A 21,649-nucleotide genomic window follows, 5' to 3' on the forward strand; every position below is an offset into this window, starting at 1 on the left:
TCTTTGCTGCTTGCTCACTGTGAGTAGATGGGACTATGAACCTTTAGAGACTCTGTGTAAGTACATGTGTACTCACAATTTCTTCAGTTATCCGCTCCACCAGAGAACTACGAATTGGCCCGACATTCTTCCACTTCCTCCCCATGCAGACACCCACGTTTTTTTTTTTGGTGAGGAAGCTTGGCCCTGAGCTAATATCTGTGCCAGTCTTCCTCTATTTTGTATGTGGGATGCTGCTACAGCATGGCTTGATCAGCGGTGTATAGGTCCGCACCCAGGATCTGAACCTGAGGACCCTGAGCAGCCAAAGCAGAGTGCACGAACTTAACCACTATGCCACTGGGCCGGCCCCAACAGACACTCATTTTTATGAGACATTGTGATAGGGAGGATACAGGACTGTGTGTCTCCTTGGGGCTCAATTTTTGAAATTTAATTGACAGACTAATATTAATTCCATCGACCCAAGGAAACTTTAATTGAGATGGAATTTATGTAAATAAATTTTAGGATATACACAAGCAGAGACAATTATGTTAGTCCTGTAACAGAGGCCCAGTGGATACCAAAAAATGAAAAATTTTCCTTCATCTGTTTTCCTTCATCAGTTCCTTCATCTGTAAGGTGGGAAAACAATACTATTTCTCCCAGAGGGTTGTTGTATAATTAAAATTAAATAACATAAATAAAGTGCTTAACATAGCACTGCCACAAACAGTTACTAATAAATGTAAGTATAATAAACAGTCCACTAGATTATACATTCACAAGGGCAAGGACCACACCTGTCTTTCATGATGTGCCTGACACACAGTGGGCACTCAATTAATTAAGTGAATAAATAATTGAACCCTTCTCTCAGTCATTATACACTTTAACGTGCTCCCACGACATCTTCACAGAGACACCATGACGATTTGCCATGAAGATACAGATGCCTTGAGGTACAGAAAAAGCATGGGATTCTTACCCTTTTCCTTTTTTCCTTCCCTTTTATTTAAAACATATTGATGATTTCTCTTCCCTTTCCTTGAAGGATTAGGGCTGATGGGGCTGAAAAGACTATAAGGGACGAGGAAGCAGCCAGCAGGGAGGGAAGATTGGTTACACACAGGGGCAACGGGCAAATGAGTAAACAGTTTGAGGATAACAGAAACCAGGTTATCCTCACTGTTGGGGAAGGGAGTTACAAAGATGGAAAGGATAAAAGGCAGAATGCCCCTATGGCGCCAGACTGGAAGTGGAGCTACCCACGTGCTCTCGTGGTATTTAATACAGACAGAGAGAGCCACAGACATGGCTGCTGGTGTGTGTCTACTTCCTGGCTCCTTCGGCTGAGAGGGCCTAGAAGCGGTGAGCACACCTAGTGCCCAGGTCTTGGTTTCTGTACACTATTTTCCATAGTGGACCAAGATCTCCTTAAGGACGTGGCTAATTTCAGGGCTGGGGAGAGAAGGTACAGGATGCACATGGAACATCTTGTGCCAGAAAGTATGAAAGTACTCAGAAAATGATGAGAACTCGTCAAAAGAACACAAGAGCCAGCTTGAGGGGGCTCCCGCTGGCCAAATCAGATCATTTGGGCATCAAAATAAATAAAGATATTCATAGATTACAACCCACTGACCAAAATGGGAATCCATAAGAGCATACTGATGTAAATAAATACAAAAATAAGTAGACGAGAAGGGAAAGCTCTTCCTTACAGCAGAAAGTTTATTTAGGAGCAACATACCAAAGTACCTCCCCACAAAATATTTATCAATTGCAAAGAGGAAAACTGTAACTTTACAGTGGAGAAATCTGGCAGATACCACCTTTACCAAGTGGGGCTGGTATGAATCAACTCCATTTATGTGTTTCTGATATGATTAAGAAGAATACAGCACTACTTCTGTGGTATTCTGCTGAAAAATGCACAAACTCAGCTTATAACGAGGAAACATCACACAAACCTAAAATGAGGAACATTTGACAAAATGTACTCTTCAAAAATGCCTTGTCACAAAAAGATAAGAAAAGACTGAAGATCTGTTCAGACTGAAGGAGACATGACAACTAGATGCAACATATAATCTTAGACCAAAAGAAAAAAAATTTTTTCCTCTATAAAGGATACTATTGAGACATTTGGTGAAAAGTTGAATGGTAACTATGGATTAGAAAGTAATATCAGTGTTCGTATCAGGACCAGTGTTCGAACAGTATCAGTGTTCATTTACTGAACTTGGTTATTACACTGAGGTAGGAGAGTGTACTTGTCTTTTCGGATAATAACACTGGAGTATACAAATTGATTCAGAAAAATATACACACACATACAAACACAAGGTGGGGGGCGCTGGGAGGAGAAGAGGAGGAGGGGAAGGGAAGGAGGGAAGGGAGAAAGCAAATGTTAAAAACTGGAGAACCTGAGTGAAGAGTATATGGGAATTCTTTATTATTCTTGTATCTTTTCTGTAAATTTCAGATTATGTCAATGGTAAAAGTTAAAAATAAGAGCATGGGTTTTGCTGTAACTCTGGTCCAGTTTTGAATTCCCAGTCTGATATTTATCATTCATGATCCTCTGGGGAGGTTATTTAATTATTCCAAGTTTTGGTTTGCTTATTTGATCATCAACATAGACCAATTTAAAGGGATGCTGTGAGGATTAAGTAAGATGAGGCACAGGTTGAGCTCCTGGCCTATGGCGGGTTTGTCTGGTGAGGACGTGACACCTAACTGGCGACAGAGATACAAACTTGCTGGAGAAATGAACGTGCACCTCCTTCCCGCCCCTCCCCCCAATAGGAACCAGTGATACCACCTAGAGAAAATCAGATCCTTCCCATAACAGCAGTCTAACATCTGAGATTTCTCTTAACACCTGAAGAATATAAAGGAAAAAACTTAAATAATAAAATAAATGCCACCACACATTTTGACGTTACTAAAGTCTCCTCAGCCCTTTGCACTCGTGTCTCATGTGACACTGAATGGAAGAGGCAGGCAGTTAAAGTTCAACACAGCGTGAATAATAGCGAATCTCTCTAGTGCCTTGGGTTATGATTGTCAAAGAAGAGGTCATGCTCTTGTTACTTAAATCTCAAACACAGCTCCCATCCGTTCACAGTTCACAGCAGGGTACAAAATTAAGCGCAATTTACTGTTCATCTGGGCATCTGTTCCTAGGACGCTGGCACTGCTGTTTGTTTGTGGTTCACAGTGTATCTGGGGCAGTGACCAGACAGAGAAGGGGACCCATGTTGTGCCTGGGAGGTTTCTTCTCTCAGCCAAGATGTGCACATGAATTTAAAATTACCCAAGAGGGTGTTTCAGAGCTGCCTGCCAAAGAGTGGTGTCCTCTAACCTGGAGAACAGCTGCCGGGCACAGGCATGCAAGCACACGCACAAACACAGACACACAGACACGCTCACGGAGCCTATACCTGCCTCTACTTGTCTGCTCTGGGTAGATGGCTCCTGGCTTTTGGGTCGCCTCATCCTGCAGCTCAGTCCAGTTAGACCCTTTCTTCCGTGGAGAGTGGCAAGCTGTGGGGTGAGGGAATCTGCAAAGGTCACCCGTCTTCAGAGTATGAAGGGCACTGCCCGGAGAGGGAAGAGGATTATATTTAGTTTTCGGGCCCAGTCAGTGCTGGGCTCCCCACTGCCTCTCCTTTGCAGAACTGCCAGTGGCCCCTGGTTGCAAATTCTCCGTGGCTTTGAAGCCCACAAAACAAAAACAGAGAGAGTGTCCAAAAAGAAAAGAAGGAAACGTTGTTGGTCCCTGGATTCCACTATTGAATTTTGGTGGGGATGAAAAGAGAGGACGAGTGGGTGTGATCAAGCAAAGGTACCTGCACAGTAAGGTAAGTGTCTCTATTGCTGTTGAAAAGAGGCTTTGGGGATGTTTCTCTGTTATCCAACATCTGGGAATTGCCAACACTGCTCTCCAGGAGCAGGATGTTCTGGATATTATGCAAGGGATGCGGTAAATCTCAGGTATGATTAAGAGCTTATGACAGATGATGACTTTTAGGCTAATATGAGTAAGAGCGGCTTGGCAAATAGAGGAACTACCCTGACAGTAGGTAAGTTTTGCTAAATTGGTAGGCATGAAAGAAGACCAAAATGAAAATTTAAATTGTTATCCTCTTAAGAGTAAGACAAATAGTCAAAAATTTGAAAAATGGTTTGGATAAACGGCTTTCCTTGTTAACAGCTTGATTTTGTAAGCTGATGTGAGTGATCAATACATAACTTCAAAAGCATCACAAGATGCTCAAAGTTGAGAAGTACACTAGATAGGCTAGATTGGAGAGGAGCAATTCTATTTTTATGGAAAGACAGAGGAAACTAGCATCTTAAAATGGCAACTAGATTGCATTCTTTTTTCTTTACTTTTGTTCATATTTCTCTGATGCAAGATTTGATGAACGGGGGCCAGAGAACAGAGGTAAGATTTCTGAGGTAGGGTTTTCACAAGGTCTTGGGAGACACCTATGCCCAAAGAACATGATTGGATATCCTGGCACAGCACATCTCAGTGTCAATGGGAAATGATGTCAGATCGCTGCCAACTGACTCCAGAGAGAGAGTTCTGCTCATTGTCCTTGCTCCCTGGGAGCATCAGTCAATGTTCAGGGTGACTGCACAGCTTTGAATATAGGAGCCCCATTCCACAGAGACACATGTGCAGCTAAAATGCTTGTGACATATCCAGTCATTCCTTTTTCTCTTCAAAACAACTGATGATCACATATCTTTTAAAAAATATCTGTGCAAGTCTCAGGAAGGATTACAAGAGGTGTAATACGTATGTTGCTACACTCCACTCACGTGTATTAGGTCTGTATAGAGGAGGGTCGGGGGCAGGGCACTACTGGAGACAATCCCTTCAAATTACGGCAGTGTTCCTCTGGCTGCAACTAAAAATGCTTTTCCTACGATGACGCTTTCCGATATATCACTCTTCTATCCCTCAAAAACAAATATCCCAAGTAAATATATCTCTACAGTTAGTTATCAGTTGACACTACTCTGAAACTCCTGTTACACTTAATTAAAAATCAGCATATTTTAAGAGCTGTTTGCTACTAAAGATTTCTAAAGGCAGCAATAATGTTCGTGGGCTATTTCCACTTCTTTAAAACAAATATGTAGGGTAATCAAGACAGGTCTACTCTGATGAGAGTTTTCCAAGTAATTTCCCAAGGCAATGTAGGGTTTGGGTTCTTATGATAATCAATGCAAAAATATTCTGAAAAAACTCTGGGAGAAAGAAAAGTATTGATAATAAACAAAGGGGTGCAATATGTTTTTTAAGAGTTTAGCTTCCGTTAAGTTCATATGTAATTGCCTTTTTTGCCTTAAACTGTTATTGAAGAATTTGTTAGCCAAGAATTGGTCTTAGGTAGTGGTATTGTCACTGGAGATAGAGATACTTTATTGTGGCTCCAAAATGACGGTGCATTTGACAGAACACTATTGTAGGAAACTGACGTTGCAACTTGCCAAGAACTGGGCAGGTTCAAGGATGGGAAAAAACTAAAAGTAAAGGGCCCTGTATTCTTTTCTTCAGAATAGAATCCCTATCATTCTTTGTCTTCACTTAATGCAAAGTTTTCATTACCACTGAAATCCATGCCTCACCGCTCCAATATGTTGCATTAAAAAACATTTAAAGAAAAAACGTTAGTTGCCTTTATTTGCCTTAGGATAGAACTAGTGACCACCAGACTTTAACAACCATTCATGCTGAGCACAAAATAATTTTTGTTGTTTAATTATACTTAGGGAGAGCACTTTCATAGTAAAGGGCTTAATTTGCTTGCTCATTTGTTCATTCTTCAGCAAGCATCTAGAGTGCCTCCTACATGCCGGGCTCCTGGGGACGCAGCAGTGAGGGAGGAAAACCCGGTTCCAGGCGGCCTGAGTGTAGGAATCTTCACAGGGGCCGATTATCAGCGATTTGAACCTGTACATTGTTCATGTTGTTTTCCATGGGAAGTATTTTCTCCCTCATTTCTGGTTAAAAGAAAAGTTAAGAAAATATTTTTCCCACTTTAAAAGGTTATTTAGTGTCTGCAAGATATGGAGACAGTTCCAGGGACTAAATAACCAAGCAAGCAGGTGGAAATATACGTTTGAGTGCAAACACTTGAGGCTTCTTCGAGGGAGGTTGAAGTTTCTGTTCTCAGCTACAGATGTTAGACAGAAGGCTCACATACTGGATAGTCTGCTCCTTCAGAACTGGGTCAGACAGGAAGTCCCTAAGGAGGACATTAGAGCAAAATTTGTATTATAGCTTCATATCTATCTTTGGTTCAAATCTGATGGAAGCTCTTGACGTTTCTGTCTAATCTGTCTGGCAGAGACAGTCAGTCGCTGGAGACTGCACCTGAAAGAGCTGCACTACTGTGCCTCTCACCTCGACTGAGGAGGCTGCGTGACGGCATGAACCACTGCAACAACGTCACTTCCCCCCGAAGTGCTGTCTGACGTTGTTCACAGAACTCGAATATCAGCCCTCACTCAGCCCATGGTGACCATGTGTGAGATCTCCTGCTCAGCATATGAAAAACTAGGTTTTAGACATTTAAGGGACTAGACCAGCTAATTTCTTCTCTAACGCAGTCTCACTAAGTAATTTCTCAAGTGAAGGAATAGAAAAATTCTGAGTTTTCAACATGAGCACTCATGGCTCTGACCTCCTGTTTGAAGGTGGTAACCGCCAACTGGAAACGGCCCAGAGGGGAGGGCTCCAGGTGCCCCCCACTCCCATCCTCTTCCTGCCTACAGTTCTGTCATCTAGCCCTCAAAAAATCAGTTTAGTTGCTAAAAGAGATATAAGTTACTGCTTTTCCCTTCTTTTAAGGATGGGAAGAGTATAGTATATTGGTATATTTGCCTACATGTGAATGTAAACGGAACTCGAAACTCCTGGCTAGTGCCACCAGCCTGGCAACATAAAATGCTGTCACATCAGAGTAGACCAACTGTCCACCCAGCCCAGCTCTTGCTTCTGGTAGAAGCATAAGTGGGCCATTGAGAGAAGCAGTTTGTCATGGGTAAAAGGGAACATCACAGGAAAAATTCTCTATGTGGAAAAATGGTTAACTGAGAGCTCTATCAAGATAGGTGGAGTTGAACAGAGCAATCTTAATTGAATGAAAAAGGTCTTTCTGATGGATTTTGAGAGTAAGCTCATCTGCTGGTAGTTAAGATTCTGAGGGTAACAGGGTGTAAGATATCATGCATAGCTAGCACTGTCTGTTACTAGCTATGGCCAATCAAACCACAAGACTTCATTTCTTTCTTACATTTTTCCTGGAATTTATTGCGTATCTAAAGTTTGTTGTAACTGTTTGGAGGCTTTTAGCTACTTTTCTCTTGTTTTGGAGGCCTGGAATGAGTGTCACAGGTCTTCTTGATAGATCTAAGGACAAGCCCTTCACTAGGAAAGCAGAGTTCAGGGTAGGGTAGCAGCATGGATAAAGCAGAGGCTGCTTCTGGGCTTCTCTTCAGAGCTGCTGCTCTTGGCTGTGAAAGTGAAAGAGACAGAGGCAGCTGCCTCCAAGCTGCGGTATCAAACTGCCAGGTTGTGACTAGGAACACCAACTCCTTGGTTTTCAGCTGCTCTGAACATCTTCACACGAAGCTATTTTAAGAACTTTTGCATTTGATCAGGGAGCATGTGGGGTTAAGCCTGTGTTTTCCATTTCAGTTTTAGATCCTAAGCAGGTGCAGTTAGTAGTTCAGAATTTAAAAACTTATTACTGTATTTCCCCCCAACCAATGCAAAAATAACTTTATATTAGGGGAGAAAAGCATGTGACAGGGACTTGTTTCTTAAATAAAAAGTATTTAGGACTTGAGTTAAAAAACATCACTGACATTTTCCATCATAATTCTTGTTTGCCAAATATTGGTTAAAAATGTGAAAGAATAAATAAAATCCTTTGGCTGGGGTTAGGACAATATATAACTATTTGTGCTAATGCCCATTAATCTAACCCTATATTCTTCTTATTATGCTTGGAACATTGCAGACAAGGACACCATTGCAGATTAGGGGGTTGTCTGACAACATCAAACTGTGATTTACCACTTGAACCTTGACAATTAGAGAAAGGTATCCTCCAAGACTCACCCGTGACATTCCCTGGTGGTACACAAAGTTGAAACAAAAGTAAAGGCAATACAAAACAAAAAATCCCTTCTTTTGAAAGTGTTTTAAGTTAAGTATTAGCACATTCCTCGAGAATTTATGTAAGTCTTCCCTGGTCTGATGAAACTCTAAGTCTCTGATGGTTCATCACATACCCGTATATCCACACCAGGGCTGTCCATTCTCTTAGTTTCAAAGACAGGTTCGTTCTGGTTAGGAGAGCCAATAAAGCAGGGGTGCTGGAATCTGCTGTGGGATCCAACTCCAGGATAATACAGGGGGCAGGGGATCCAATGTCTGGGTGCACCTGGGACTGAGGGGCTTCCCGGGTGCAGGGCTTTCAGTGCTAAAACCAGGGCTGCTCTGGAAAAACCATGGCAGTGGGTCACCATAAAAGGAGGAGAACACACATCTGAAGTGATCAGATTATAGAGGTTTACTGCTGAGGAGGAAGAGGTCTAAGACATCAGGTGTCCTAATCTCAGGCTTGTGCACTGTACACATGGCAGACTCCCTGTTTAGGGAGACAACAGGGAGGGGTTTGGTCACAAGAGTCATCTATTTATGGAGTTTCACCCTTCCTAACACAACAGAGGATTTGAAGGCACAATAACAAAGTGTCATCTTGAAGCTTGGGAAGTTCAAGCTTCCCAATGGGTTGGCTCAGCTTTCCACTGAAAACAACCAAAACCAAGACTCCAAGATTATAGAGGTATTCCATTGTTACATCTTTTATTTGAAACTTTAATCAGGGCCACATGTGTGTTTAAACAAATTCAAGGGGAGATAGTGCATAAAGCACATGAGTCCACCTTGTTCCTCAAGTTTGACTGGCAGATCAGGAACATCACTTAGCAGTGTGCTGGAAGTGCAGAATCTCAGGCTCTGTCCTATAAGCAGAATCTGCATTTGGAGATGACATCCTACGGAAGTCAGTGTTTGAGAAGTAGCTCACTAAATCATTCTTTGTAACTACCTGTGGCAGAGGACACAGTTTGGTACAGTCAATCCATTGTCAACTGCCATAAAAATCAATCACTAGAACAATGATCACATGCTGGGATGCTGCAGAAACGTAAAATTGCTATAAAAGTTCCTAAACGTTTACTCTCAATTTCTGACTCATCTTGCAGTGGATGGGTTACAGTTTAAAGATCAGCACAGGTCTGCAGGCCACAGTCTGAGCAGCACTGCACTAAGCGATATTAGCAGCCTCACACTGCCGGGAAACAGCTAAAGAGACCAGTGAACACTCTGCAGACATCTTTACCTGGTCAAGATGATCTGTGCGTTATAGAGCCAGCCCCTATAAAAGGGGTCACATCTCAGGGTGGAACCCAAAGAAAAGATACAGTTTGCAGGGAGCCCATCCTCATAAAAGCATTTTTATATGGGCAAATCCCACTAAATATTGATCAAAGGCATTGATATTGGTGGGAAGTAGAGAAATAAGACCATGTCTAGATTATGAAAGTGAGGAAGGGTAAACCTTGCTGGAATAGACTAGATGGACGTTGTTTTACTTTTTCCTTTTTTGAAGGAGGTGGATGAGAAACGGGACTGTGCAGTGTGAGATGTTGTGGCTCCAATCTTCAAGTTCTCAAAGCCACCAGGGGTCTACTTGTGCCTTTACTTGATTTACCTTGGGGCTGGCACTACCTCAGATGACATATCCTAATCTTTCCTTTCCAAACAAGAGTAAAATGGCTACTGCTACGCCCTGAACACGTCCCCCCAAATTCATATATTGAAATCCTAACCCCTAAAGGTGATGGTATCAGTAGGTGGGCCTTTGGGAGATGTTTAAGTCAGGAGGGTGGGGTCCTCACGACTGCCCTTATAAAAGAAGCCCCAGAGAACTCCCTGGCCCCCTCTACCTTGTGAGGATACAGTGAAAAGTCTGACTGGAAGAGGGCCCTCGCCTGACGATGCTTGCACCCTCATCTCAGACTTCCAGCTTTCAGAACTGTGAGCAATAAATATCTGCTGTTTACAAGCTACCCAGTCTGTGCCTAAGACACCTTAGCTGTGTCCTAGCTGTGGTTCAGAGAGTTACCAACATTTTGAAGGACAGGTATGGGTAGAGAAGTTACTGAGGACTCCATCCTGGATTTGGGGAGCTCATAGAGAAACATATTTGCAGATATAGATTGCAGTGTCTATCTCTGCCCTCAATGATTCTTAAATTTGATGCTTTTTAATCTAACTTAACAACTGACATATCACTAATCTTAAAATTTTAGGTAACAATATTTATCAAGGCTTCATTTTTAATTGCCAAAAACTAGGAACAATCCAAATGCCCCTCAACTGGTGCGTGGATAATCACACGTCACCATCGTATAGTACATCCATACAATGAGTTACTACTCAGTAAAACTAATGATACACACAACAACATGGATGAACTTCAAATGCATTGTGCTAAGTGAAAGAACCCAGACTAAAAGCCTACATACTGAATGAGTCCATTTATATGACATTGTGGAAAATGGAAAACGAAAGGGACACAAAACAGATCAGTGGCTGCCAGCAGCTGTGTCTGATGGGAGGGGTTATCTACAAAGGGGTGAGAGGGAACATTCTGGGTGACGGAACTGCTCTATCTCTTGACTGCAATGGGGTTACATGATTCTATGAGCTGTCAGAATTTGCAGAATTATACAATATAAAGGGTAAACTTTACTGCATGTAAATCATACCTTAATAAAATAAATGAAAAAAGATGCCAGGCATCACGATCTGTGTGGCTCTATATTGAGAGCCTTCACTCCAAACTTGACCAGCATATTCTGCTTTGGTGTTGACGCACTGGAGATCTTGCACAGATTTCCAGTGGGAAAAAAAAATAAAATAAAATAAAATAAATAAATTTTAGGCTACTAAAATTTTGTAAGGAAAGAAGCCTTGAAGAAAAAGAGTTCTTGAAAAATAACTGATATAGTCCACCCCCCTCATTTTACAGATAAGAGCTGAGGCCTGCTGAAGTTTTCCCAAGGTCTCAGAACTGGTTAGTGGCAGATAAATCTGTTTGCTTTTCAGGAGATACTTAAAAATAATCAACCTACAGAAATTCAACTCTCTAACTACTCTTGTGCAAACTGACTATCAAAACTGCATTGTAGGGGCTGGCCTGGTGGCGCAGCGGTTAAATTCACATGTTCCGCTTCTTGGTGGCCCGGGGTTTGCCGGTTAGGATCCTGGGTGCAGACATGGCAGCGCTTGGCAAAAGCCATGTTGTGATAGGCGTCCCACGTATAAAGTGGAGGAAGATGGGCATGGATGTTAGCTCAGGGCCAGTCTTCCTCAGCAAAAAGAGGAGGATTGGCAGTAGTCAGCTCAGGGCTAATCTTCCTCAAAAAAAAAAACAAAAAAAACCTGCACTGTGTAATGAAAAAAGCCTTGGGGCAAAAAAATATGCAAAAAAACTTTAGCTGCGTTCCCAATGTGTTGGGAAATTGGTCAAAAGCTCTGGCTTCTGACAAATACACAATTACGAGGGAATACAAAGTGATTTTAGTCATCAATAAATGTTATTGCATGCCCAGTGTCTCTCAAAACCAATAGCGACCACCGCCACCACTACCACCACAGCCTGTACTCAGCATCAGGGGGTATCACAAAAGAAGACCCAGGTCACGTCTGGAAGAGGCACACACTTGTTCACTTGTTTACTTATTTATGTAACAAACAAATGCCAGGCACTCTCCTGGTTCCTACAACCCAATGTTGGTCTCAGAATTATAGTAAAGCAGTGCTTAGATAAGGAGCAATGCCCAACTTCTAGAACAGAGTGAGGGCTGTTTGAACAGATCCACCAACATCGCACAAAATCCCAGTCAGAACTAAACCAGTAAATGGATGCGTTATTATTATTACTCACAATGCCTAAGAGACGCCACCACTGGGCCCTAACCCAGTTCTGTGTGATCTTCACCAAGTTATTTAACCTCTCAAAGCCTTAAGTTTCCTCAATCATAAAACAGAGAGAATACTGTACTTCTTGCCTTGTTAGAACCAATAAATGAGAAATATAAAGTGTAAAGTACAGCTTGTGACACAAAATAAGTGCTCAATAGTCAGGAGCTATTATGATCATTATTATTGACACAGAAAACTCTCACCATGGTGTTAAAGATTGGCTCTAATAAAATTCAGTCTTGAAAATGTGGTATGCCAGGTCCTTCTGAGAAGCTGATAAATGCTACAAGACCCAGAATACACAGACACACAAAACTTTGGATCCCCTGGACAAAATTAAGATGGCTTGGGCTAGACACCAAAGGAACTGGCATTTGAATGATGTGTTTTCTTTGGGACCATAAGAACCACTGCTGTAGACACTACATACCACAGACAGATATGAATTGAAAATGCCAAACTTTGTGGTTTGGCACTTTAAAACCCCCCAGAGGGGCCGGCCCTGTGGCCGAGTGGTTAAAGTTCGTGCGCTCCGCTTTGGCAGCCCAGGTTTCACCAGTTTGTATCCTAAGCGTGGATATGGCACGGTTCATCAGGCCATGCTGAGGGCGGTGTCCCACACAGCACAATCAGAGGCACTCACAACTAGGACATACAGGGGCTTTGGGAGAAGAAGAAAAATAAAACGAAGATTGGCAACAGATGTTAGCTAAGGTGACAACTGTTACAAAAATAAAAAATAACTGCCCCCCAAGCTGATTATTAAAAGTAAACCGTAAATTTCCTTGATCTATGTTAAATAAGTAGAAGTATCCTTTTCTCGTCTCTGAGATTCTTGAGCCATAAGCAAGTAACTGGTTGTTGGTTTTTTAATCTTTTTGCAATTCTCTTGCTTTCTCTTCTCATAAAATTTAAATCATGTAATGGAAGTTCCACATTCAAAATGTGATAATTTATGACCCCACAGCCCAGAGGATTCTGAGGAGACTACGAAATTCCTAAATATGTGCAAAGTATTCCAGAATGGGAAATGACTCTTCCTGTGTAGCAGTAATTATTTAGGTAACACTACCTTGGGAGAATGTTAATTGTAGAACATTAAACTACTTCTTTTAAAACAAGGCACTTCCACAGGGTTTTATTCTTTCTTTCCTAATTTGGAAAGACAGCATTTGTATACACAAAATAGCAAGTTCTACTATCCCATTGTTAAGTGGTTAGGTCAGGTTTCAGAAAGGCTGTGCTGATGCCTTAAATACCTGCCAAATGTGTGGAAGGAAGGCTCCAGTTCAAACCATGACGCAGTTGTGGATCTACCACTTTCACAACGAGCGAAGTGGCCGGGAAATTCTACCACCAACAAAGGCCAAAAGAGGCCGCGATGCCTACCGAAGGGGGAAGAAATAGAGTTGGCCTCAAGCACACAGCACTTAGTAATCTTCCCAGATGTTATCGTAAAACTGCAATCGGGACCTAAATAATCTCGTTATTTTGGCACGTAATTCCATTATTATATTCTGATCCACATCTGGATAGTTCAGTTGTACAAGGCAATTTCAGTTGACATGAGAACTTGAAAAGTTCAGCCAGGTCTAGTGGAACTAATCTGTATATAAACAAGGATTTTTTTTTAACAGTATGAGAGAACATAGAGATTTTCACCTGTACTTGAAGCACTAAAACAGTCGTTCAGTCTGAACTGGTAGCTACAAATTTACATCTCTTGGCTCTGTCACAAAGTCCATAAGGACTTAATGCTTTCAGAGCAGATCAGACACACGTTCGTGGCAAAATGCCAGCTGTCATTTTAACGGAGTTTTTCCAGTTCTTCCCTTTGCCCTACTGACCAGAAAACATTTTTCTTAGCGTTTCCTTTAACACACTTCCGCTATCTTACTAATTTCAGCAGTTTTTTTGAGGAAGATTAGCCCTGAGCTAACATCTGTTGCCAATCTTCCTCTTTTTGATTGAGGAAGATTGTCTCTGAGCTAAAATCCGTGCCAATCTCCCTCTATTTCTACGTGTGGGATGCCACCACAGCATGGCCTGATGAGCAGTGTGTAGGTCTGTGCCTGGGATCTGAACCCGCAAACCACAGGCGCTGAAGCGGAGTGCATAAACTTAACCACTATGCCACCGGGCAGGTTTCTTTAAAGCAGCAAAATAACTTCCAGTATTTTAAGTTTTCCAAACATGTGAAAACCTACTCGAGGGATCGGCGTATCGGCCTGGGATGAGTGGAGCAATCAGCAGACACCACTTGAGTGAATCAGATGGGTCTTCACTCAACTAAAGGGTTCCACAGGAAGTCTACAATCCTAGCAGGAAGGTGAATGACAGGCCCTAGCCCAGGTAAGGGTGCAAGCTTGGATCCTGATACCCCGACCAGGGACCCGCAGTTATAGAAGATGAAGCCCATGTGCAAAGGCAGGGCTCCTTTTCCACGAAGAGGTCACTCTCCAGCTCCCAACTGCTCTTTGGGTGAAGAGCCAAAGCGAGGTTTCTCGGTACGGTCCTTTGCAGGGTGGCTCCAGATCCTCTGCTACCATTTCCTGCTATCTCCACCAGAGTCCTTGCCCCAGATGTCTTACTTAGAGTATCTACATATTCCTGATATTAATTTACCTGGCCAGCTGGGAAGGTCGTCAGAACAGATTTAGATGAGCCCCATGCAGAATGGGTGCAGCCTATGCTGGCCTGGAGGAGGTCTGAGCTTCCACAGGTCTCACATCTGCAAATGTAATCTCTGGGGGTATTCCGCAGCCTGGAAGCTTGTACTTGTGCTTGTAATGGTATCCTGACTGTACCGACTTGTTTCTGTGTCCTTTCTATGAGTCGACCTCTTCTGATTTAGTGAAGTGGTGTCTCGGTCTGATTCTTCACCAATCCCAGCCTACCACTGACAGTAGTTTCGTATGTCCTGCATCTCTTACGCACAGCACACAGGGATATTTAACTAATGGAAACCTCGAGGAGGCATATTTTGACTGCCTTGGCTTCTAGACTCCCAAGCACAACTCTCTGTCCACATCAACAAACGTGTCTGATGGTATGAGAAGCTACTGAAATGAATGACTTCCAAGATGGGTTTTAAGTGAGAAAGAGTGAGAAGAGGAAGCTCATTGATAAAAAGGGCTGTGTTTGGTGAAAGGAGAGATTACAAGCCAGTTTTGAAAGTCTAGTTGCATCCCAGGAGGTTGAAATCCTGTCTGAGGTATGCCATGTGGAGAAGGGAGAGAGAGAACAGTAGTAAGAACGGGCTTCTGAAAAGGGAACTAATCTTCTGAATCACCTCCTGGGACTGCATCACCTTGACCCAGCAGTTGTTTTTCATTTCTACTTTCCAAACTACCTTTGTGTAGGATTAATGGCCTTCCCTCAGCCCATTAACTCAGACTATCATTAATATCCAGGAAATACCTTGTCAGTACAGCTTAGGGTACATGAGAAATGCTGTGTTTTAGGTTAAAAATGGTTAATCTTACAGCTCTTTACCTACTCTTTTCAATGATTACTGAGTCTTCCTAGAATTCTTTTTGCCTCAGGATTAATTTTTTTCCAGCTGAGGAAGATTGGCTCTGAACTAATATTTGTTGCCAATTTTCTTCTTTTTTTTTCCTCCACAAAGCCCCAGCACATAGATGTATATCCCAGTTGTAGGTCATTCCAGCTCCTCTATGTGGGACACCATGACAGCATGGCCTGACGAGCGGTGCCAGGTCCGCGCCCAGATCTGAACCAGTGAACCTTGGGCTGCTGAAGTGGAGCATGTGAACCCAACCACTGGGCCATGGGCCGGCCCCTAGTTAACATTTTAATCACAGTCTTGCTTGTAAGCTATAAAGTTGTTAGATAGGAATTGTAATTGATCCAAAAGAAACACCTTCCTGGAGGGTAAAGTGAGTTTCAAAACGTGTCAAAAAGATGTTACTAGCCTAAATTCCTATAATTCATATGTGTTTCATGTACTTGGAAACTGAATGTTGCCACCCCAAATTCATTATTATTGGTCAGCTTCAAATGCAGGCTACTTCAATTTTAATCTTTGGGAGAACACATTATCTTTTAACCAACTTTTTAAATAGGCTAGAAAAATCAATCCAGGCATACATATCTGCAAGCTTTTAGAAGAATGTTTAGTAGACTTATGCAATGCTTCTTGTCAGGTTCTTGTGAACACTCTGTCCAAGACAAGGCTAAAAGAACAACAGTCACAGCTTATTTTGGTAGAAGAAACAACTCAGAAAGAAAGTTTCCTATAAACATAGATCACATATGAGGAGGAAGTGAGATAAAGGCAGAATTTTAATAGAAAGATTAGAATGAAAGCACAGGTGAGGTTTTGGCTGTTACAGGGAGAAGTGACGACAGAGGTAAAAATATGGAAGAGACAAGGATGCCAACGGGCAGTGACCCAGCCTATGCTAAAACTGGTGGTTCTTGGCCAGTCCCTGGGGTGAGGGAAACAACGGAGGGGATCGTTCTCATCTGCAGTTTCCCTGAATCTCTCTTCCCTTGAGGAGAGGCAACAAGCTGAGGGCACTGGTGTAAATCATTAAAGCAATGGGCCACACTCACTGCCATCCTGCAAAACGGGAAGGGGCCCTCAGCCTGAACCTTTGGATTCCTGGGTTTTGCAAAAGCAGGCCTTAGTCGGCCAGCTCTGTGCTGAATTCTTCTCTGCCTTGGTCACTGTCCTCTGGGTCTTGAGAAGAAAGGCTTGTACTCCAAGCCATTGTTCTTTAAACAAAGTTGTGAACTGCTAACAGTTTTGTTTAAAAGTTTATAAAATGGTAACCACATTGCTACATCTCTCTGGAGTATCTTAAACAAAATGTGGTTCAAATTTCTTGTTTAAAAAAAAAGCAGCTCAGAGTCCTTGCATAAACAAATAAAGACAACTGATGTAGTTAACAGGCTTTGTGTGACCACAGCTCTCTCATCTTAGTCTTCTGTTTCTTGCCTTGGGCAGAGGTCAGGGTGAGCCATTCAGTGAAGGGGCCTCCAACCAGTCCATCTGCAGGCTCCCCGCCCGCCCCCCCGCCCCCCACACCTTGGCATGACTGGTGGGGGGGCGGTTAGGGAGGGGTAGACAGGGCTACCTTCACTATGGCCTGCCCCTGCAACCCAAATACACACAGACAGCAGTCATCTCCATTCCAGGGACATGAGAAGCCACCCCTCCTCAGAGGATGGCCACTAACTGAAGACCTCCACGTCAGTGCAGCTGATTAAACAGCTCTCGGGACTCCTGGTAGGGCTGTGTGCAAGGTTCTTATGAAAAGGGGTTGATCTTTATGCAAAGATCAACTGTTCACTGATAATGTCTCCGACATTTGGGGTACAAAGACTCTTTTCTTTAGAGTAGAAGACACAGATCCATCCTAACGCAACAATTTATTTGAACAAACATGCTTATTGCAAAGCCTGTCAGGCGAAATCCAAATGCTTTCCTATTTAAATTTCCCAGGGGACAGTCTGTAACAGCCAGTGCAAGTGACCCTTCTTGGGCTTCTAATAGGGTCCCTGCTGGCTGCCCCCACCCACCTCCCCATCCCAGCTTTGGCCCTTCTCTGCCCATGCCCCCTTTTTGCTCACGCTCAGAATGGCTGCGGTTTCCTGCCAAATCAATGTTGCCAACTTTCCTGGAAAAAACCTGATTCAAGATTTGGGGAACAAACCCCTAAAGACTAGATATTCAGTCACTGAGGGACTCATGCTGAGAGTAGATTTTGAAAAAATTAAAATGGCTATCCTGTCACTGATTTGGTTCTATGCGAATACCTGTGTGGCAGTGCCCAGTGGAGCAGCAACAGCCTTCAGAGTGGAGCAGCTGGCTCTGCTCAGGCCTCAGGGTCCCTGTGTGTCTTTCTAGCTGGTTCTCGCCATTCTGAGGTGTGGCCTTTTCCATGCTCTCAGCAGGCTCCTCTGAAAGGGCTGCTTGCTCTGTTTATGTGCTGAGACTTCTAATCACCAGTTGCCTTTTAAAGACTCCTGGCCTAGGAATACACAAAAGTCAAGGAAGGTACTTCACAAAATCTAGATCGATGCCCCCTAGTCAGTTGGTCAGCCTGGTTTTTATAGCACTTAGCATCCCAAGCCTCAACCACATACATTTTCCTCCTCCCTGGCACCTGCACGGCCATGAGCAGAAGGCATTACATTGCTTTTTCCTTTAAACTGTCCTTGCCAACCTGCTCTGCCCTGGCAGAGCTTGGAGGTAGACGGAAAGGCTATTTTTGATGACAAGGCTTAGCAACAATATTCCTTAAACAGAAAATATCTCTCCTGCACAGTCAAAGCATTATAGAATACTTTTTAATATAATTTAGTCCCTGATCCCAGAAAAAGGAGAAAGCTGACTTTGCAAGGTATCACCTTTGGTGGCCAAGTAAAGAGCTAACAAATTCAGAGCAATCACAGCGTCCTTGGATTCGTTCTTTCAGTCAAACACTGAGCAGCTACGGGATGCAAAGCATTCCGGTGGATACAGAATGGAGTTCACACTATTCTTACCCTTGAGGAAGTAACAGTTTAGCAGAAGAAGGAAAAACATAAAAACTATAAAACAGTGTAGAATACAACAAGTGTCACAAGGGAGGTACAGATAAAGTGCTGGGGTGATTCAGAGGAGAAAGAGAGCCTGTGGAGAAACAGAACTCATGTTTACAACAAGGATCCAGTTTCTTCCACAAACATCCTATGCAAAGTGAAGGCTTTTAAGGCCATTTCCGCTTCTCTTCCCTTATGACCCCCTTTCCAAGGACATTTATCCTCTTACTGCGCCAGCCCCTCCTGTGATGGACTGCATTGGATGGCACATGTGTGACTTTGAAGGCATATTTATTTTCACCACAATCAAGAATCCCAACAGAAGCACCTTCCTGAAAGCAAGGCTGTGAGAGTCGAAACTGTTTTTCAGTTGCTTACTCTCTGCCTTCTCTTTGCTTCTTTTAACCTGATCCCCCTTACCTAAGGCCACTCTTACCTGGCTGCAGAGCTGGACTGCTCCTCCCTGCAAGTATCAAAGCTCATTTTCAGAAAAGTCTCCGGGCCTGGCCTGTGCCGCAGGTCAACACACTACCTCTCCTCTTGGGCAATAAGGAGTTGCCGTTTCAGTGGCAGCATTAACTGTCCTTTAGTACAGGAAGGTAGGACATTAGCTGTGCCTGGATGGTGAGGAAGGAGAAAACATTTCCTTCCCCAGGCTCTGTAGAAAGCTCTGACAGTAACTGGTGACCACCACCCAGTTACTAATACATGTGTCTGCATTCTCATAGTCTAAGGAGAACTCCAATTTGCACCACACAGCTCCAGAGGCCCCCAAGTACAAAGTGGCCAAGGTACTCCAAATCTGGTTGGCTCCCACCCTACATGCCAGTGAGAGGCCAGCGTCATCCCACACTTCCTTCTCTGCTCTCCATTACCTAGGCTGAAAGACTGACTCCTGACACCTTAGGAAACCGAGCCTCTTCAGACTGCCCCACTAGGAATGGAAGAGTCAGGAAAGGGCAACCTTCTTTGCTAACGGCCTGGGAGAATTCTCTCCAAAAGACAGCAGGATACCTCACAACAGCACTCCACCTGAACCTGCAGCAGGGCCATCGCTAACCTCACCAGGCCTCAGACTCCACCAGAGCCCTCAGCGACTCCAGTCCTCACAACCTGGGCTTCCTCAGCCACCAACAAACACACAAGCATCACTGGTCCACAGCCTCTCCTCTACTGTATTTTCATTCCCGTACATCTCTGCTTCCGCCCTCAGATTCCCCCCTTCCTCTCTTATTTCCCTCCAAATCCTTCCCACGGTGCTCTCTCAATCTCTGGAAGACATGTGGGACAGTGCAAAAGCACAGCTTTGCAGTCAGGCAGATCTGGTTCAGTGATTCTAATGTGGACTCGCAGTGTGATTCTAAATGATGCACGTGGCTTCTCTGTGCCTTATGCCCTCATCTGTGAAATCCAAATGACAGTAATTAGTCTGTAGGGTGCTGTGAGGATTAAATGTATAAAACAGCCAAGTATAGTACCTAACTCATCCTACGTGCTCAACACAGGATAGATACTGCTGTTATTGGAAGCCCCACATCCTTACCCTTCTCACAGACCCCTGTTCCACCTATTGTCCACCCCTGCCTCCAGGACAGACAACCTCTGAGCCTCCCAAGAGAAGACTGCTCATGCTCCCACAGCCCAAGCACCAAGCCTGGGGTAGTATCATTCTCCAGGCCCCAAAGTGCTGCTTCCAGGCCATTCCTTTCTGCTTTCACATCAAAACACCTCCTCCCTCAAGGCTCATGCCATTGGCTCATGCCACCCTTGTCCAGTCCCCAGTTCTGCCACCTACTGACCTCTCCTTATCCTTCTACCTATTTAATAAGGACTTTGGCAACTAGATCAAACTTCCTTTTCCTCCTAATTCCCTCCCCATTGTGGGCAGCCTCAACTTGAACATGGATGATCATTACAACAACGTGGCTTCTGAGTTGCTTGACTCCCAAACCCTTTGTACACTCCACCTCAGCAATCCAGTTCCAGCTGGAACGTTCTACCTCTGCACACCTACGATACTTGACTGTACTTAAGTGGTTCACATGTCTCTTTCTCCCTGGTGAACTGTTAGTTCCTCACCACTAGAGACCACATCTCATTTGACTTTTTATCCTTATCTCTACGACAGAGTCTGGCACATGGTGGGTGTTTAATAAATATTTATGGAATGAATACCATGGTATGTTTGTATAGTTTTTTAGAGCTTACAATATGCTTCTCTATTATCTTATTTGATATCACGTTAGGGAGGTAAAACATTATTATGACTCCCCTGTGTAAATACAGAAATGAGGCTCAGAAAAATTAAGTGACTGACTCAAGGTCCCACGGTTGGCCCACAACAAACACCTCTATGTTACAGCACCCAGGTCTGCAGGGGCTCTCCCGCCTTCCCAGCTATAAGAACAGCCCTCTTCTTCCCTGCCTTCCTTGCCCTTGTATAATTGTTTTTCATAAAAAAATAAAAAGAAAATTTGGAAAGATGATCGCTTATTCATCTTATGAACATTATGAACAGTTCTGAGAGGATTATGCATCTCTGTGTTCCCAAGGGTCTTCTGCCATCAGACTATACATTAAACTCTCAGGATCTTCTTCAAAGAATCATGTAGTATTCTATTTCATTGTCCCTGGTGTGAACACTAACATGATAAATGTTCAGTCTATTACCCACACTAAGTAGATTTTAAAACTGGGAAATGCAGAAACCCAATCTTGTGTTCTCTGATTAATTCAATCCTGGATTTAAGCTTCCTGATAAAGCCCACAAAATAACAATTCAAAACTCCTGTGGGTTACCAATGAAAAATGATCATCGGCAGAAATTTGAAAACTCCCTTTTAATATATAAAGAAGAATTCTACAATTGGCAAAGCAAAAGCTGTTTCCTCAACCACTCGAGGCCACATCCCGTACACAGCTGAATCCAGTAAGTTCCTAACTGGAACCTGACCACAATTCCAAACTGCGAGGCTATCTAGTTTCAGGCAGTGAACGAAAAACCTTTATCTGGGTCATTTGTGA

At 43.3% G+C, this 21,649-nt stretch overlaps 2 protein-coding genes across 4 annotated transcripts in view; one reads left to right on the forward strand and one right to left on the reverse strand.

Moving 5' to 3' along the window:
- The window catches only part of CMSS1 (cms1 ribosomal small subunit homolog), a 361,629-nt gene that overhangs the window by 56,752 nt on the left and 283,228 nt on the right, over positions 1-21,649 (reverse strand). Inside the window, exon 1 of one of the 2 annotated variants that reach the window (XM_070582104.1) lies at positions 3,432-3,581. The exons of the other annotated variant lie outside the window; for it this stretch is intronic. Coding sequence (XP_070438205.1) covers positions 3,432-3,486 — 55 coding nt within the window. The 5' untranslated portion in view covers positions 3,487-3,581. Of the gene's footprint in view, positions 1-3,431; positions 3,582-21,649 lie in introns of those variants that run through there. 2 annotated transcript variants of the gene reach the window in all.
- The window catches only part of FILIP1L (filamin A interacting protein 1 like), a 297,201-nt gene continuing 278,923 nt past the window's right edge, over positions 3,372-21,649 (forward strand). Inside the window, exon 1 of one of the 2 annotated variants that reach the window (XM_070582088.1) lies at positions 3,372-3,851. The gene's annotated coding sequence lies outside the window, so the exon portion shown is untranslated. The remainder of the gene's footprint in view (positions 3,852-21,649) is intronic. The other variant, XM_070582087.1, reaches the window with a different exon arrangement.

This window comes from Equus przewalskii, chromosome 18, assembly GCF_037783145.1.
Source record: "Equus przewalskii isolate Varuska chromosome 18, EquPr2, whole genome shotgun sequence".
Classification (NCBI taxonomy): Eukaryota; Metazoa; Chordata; class Mammalia; order Perissodactyla; family Equidae; genus Equus; species Equus przewalskii.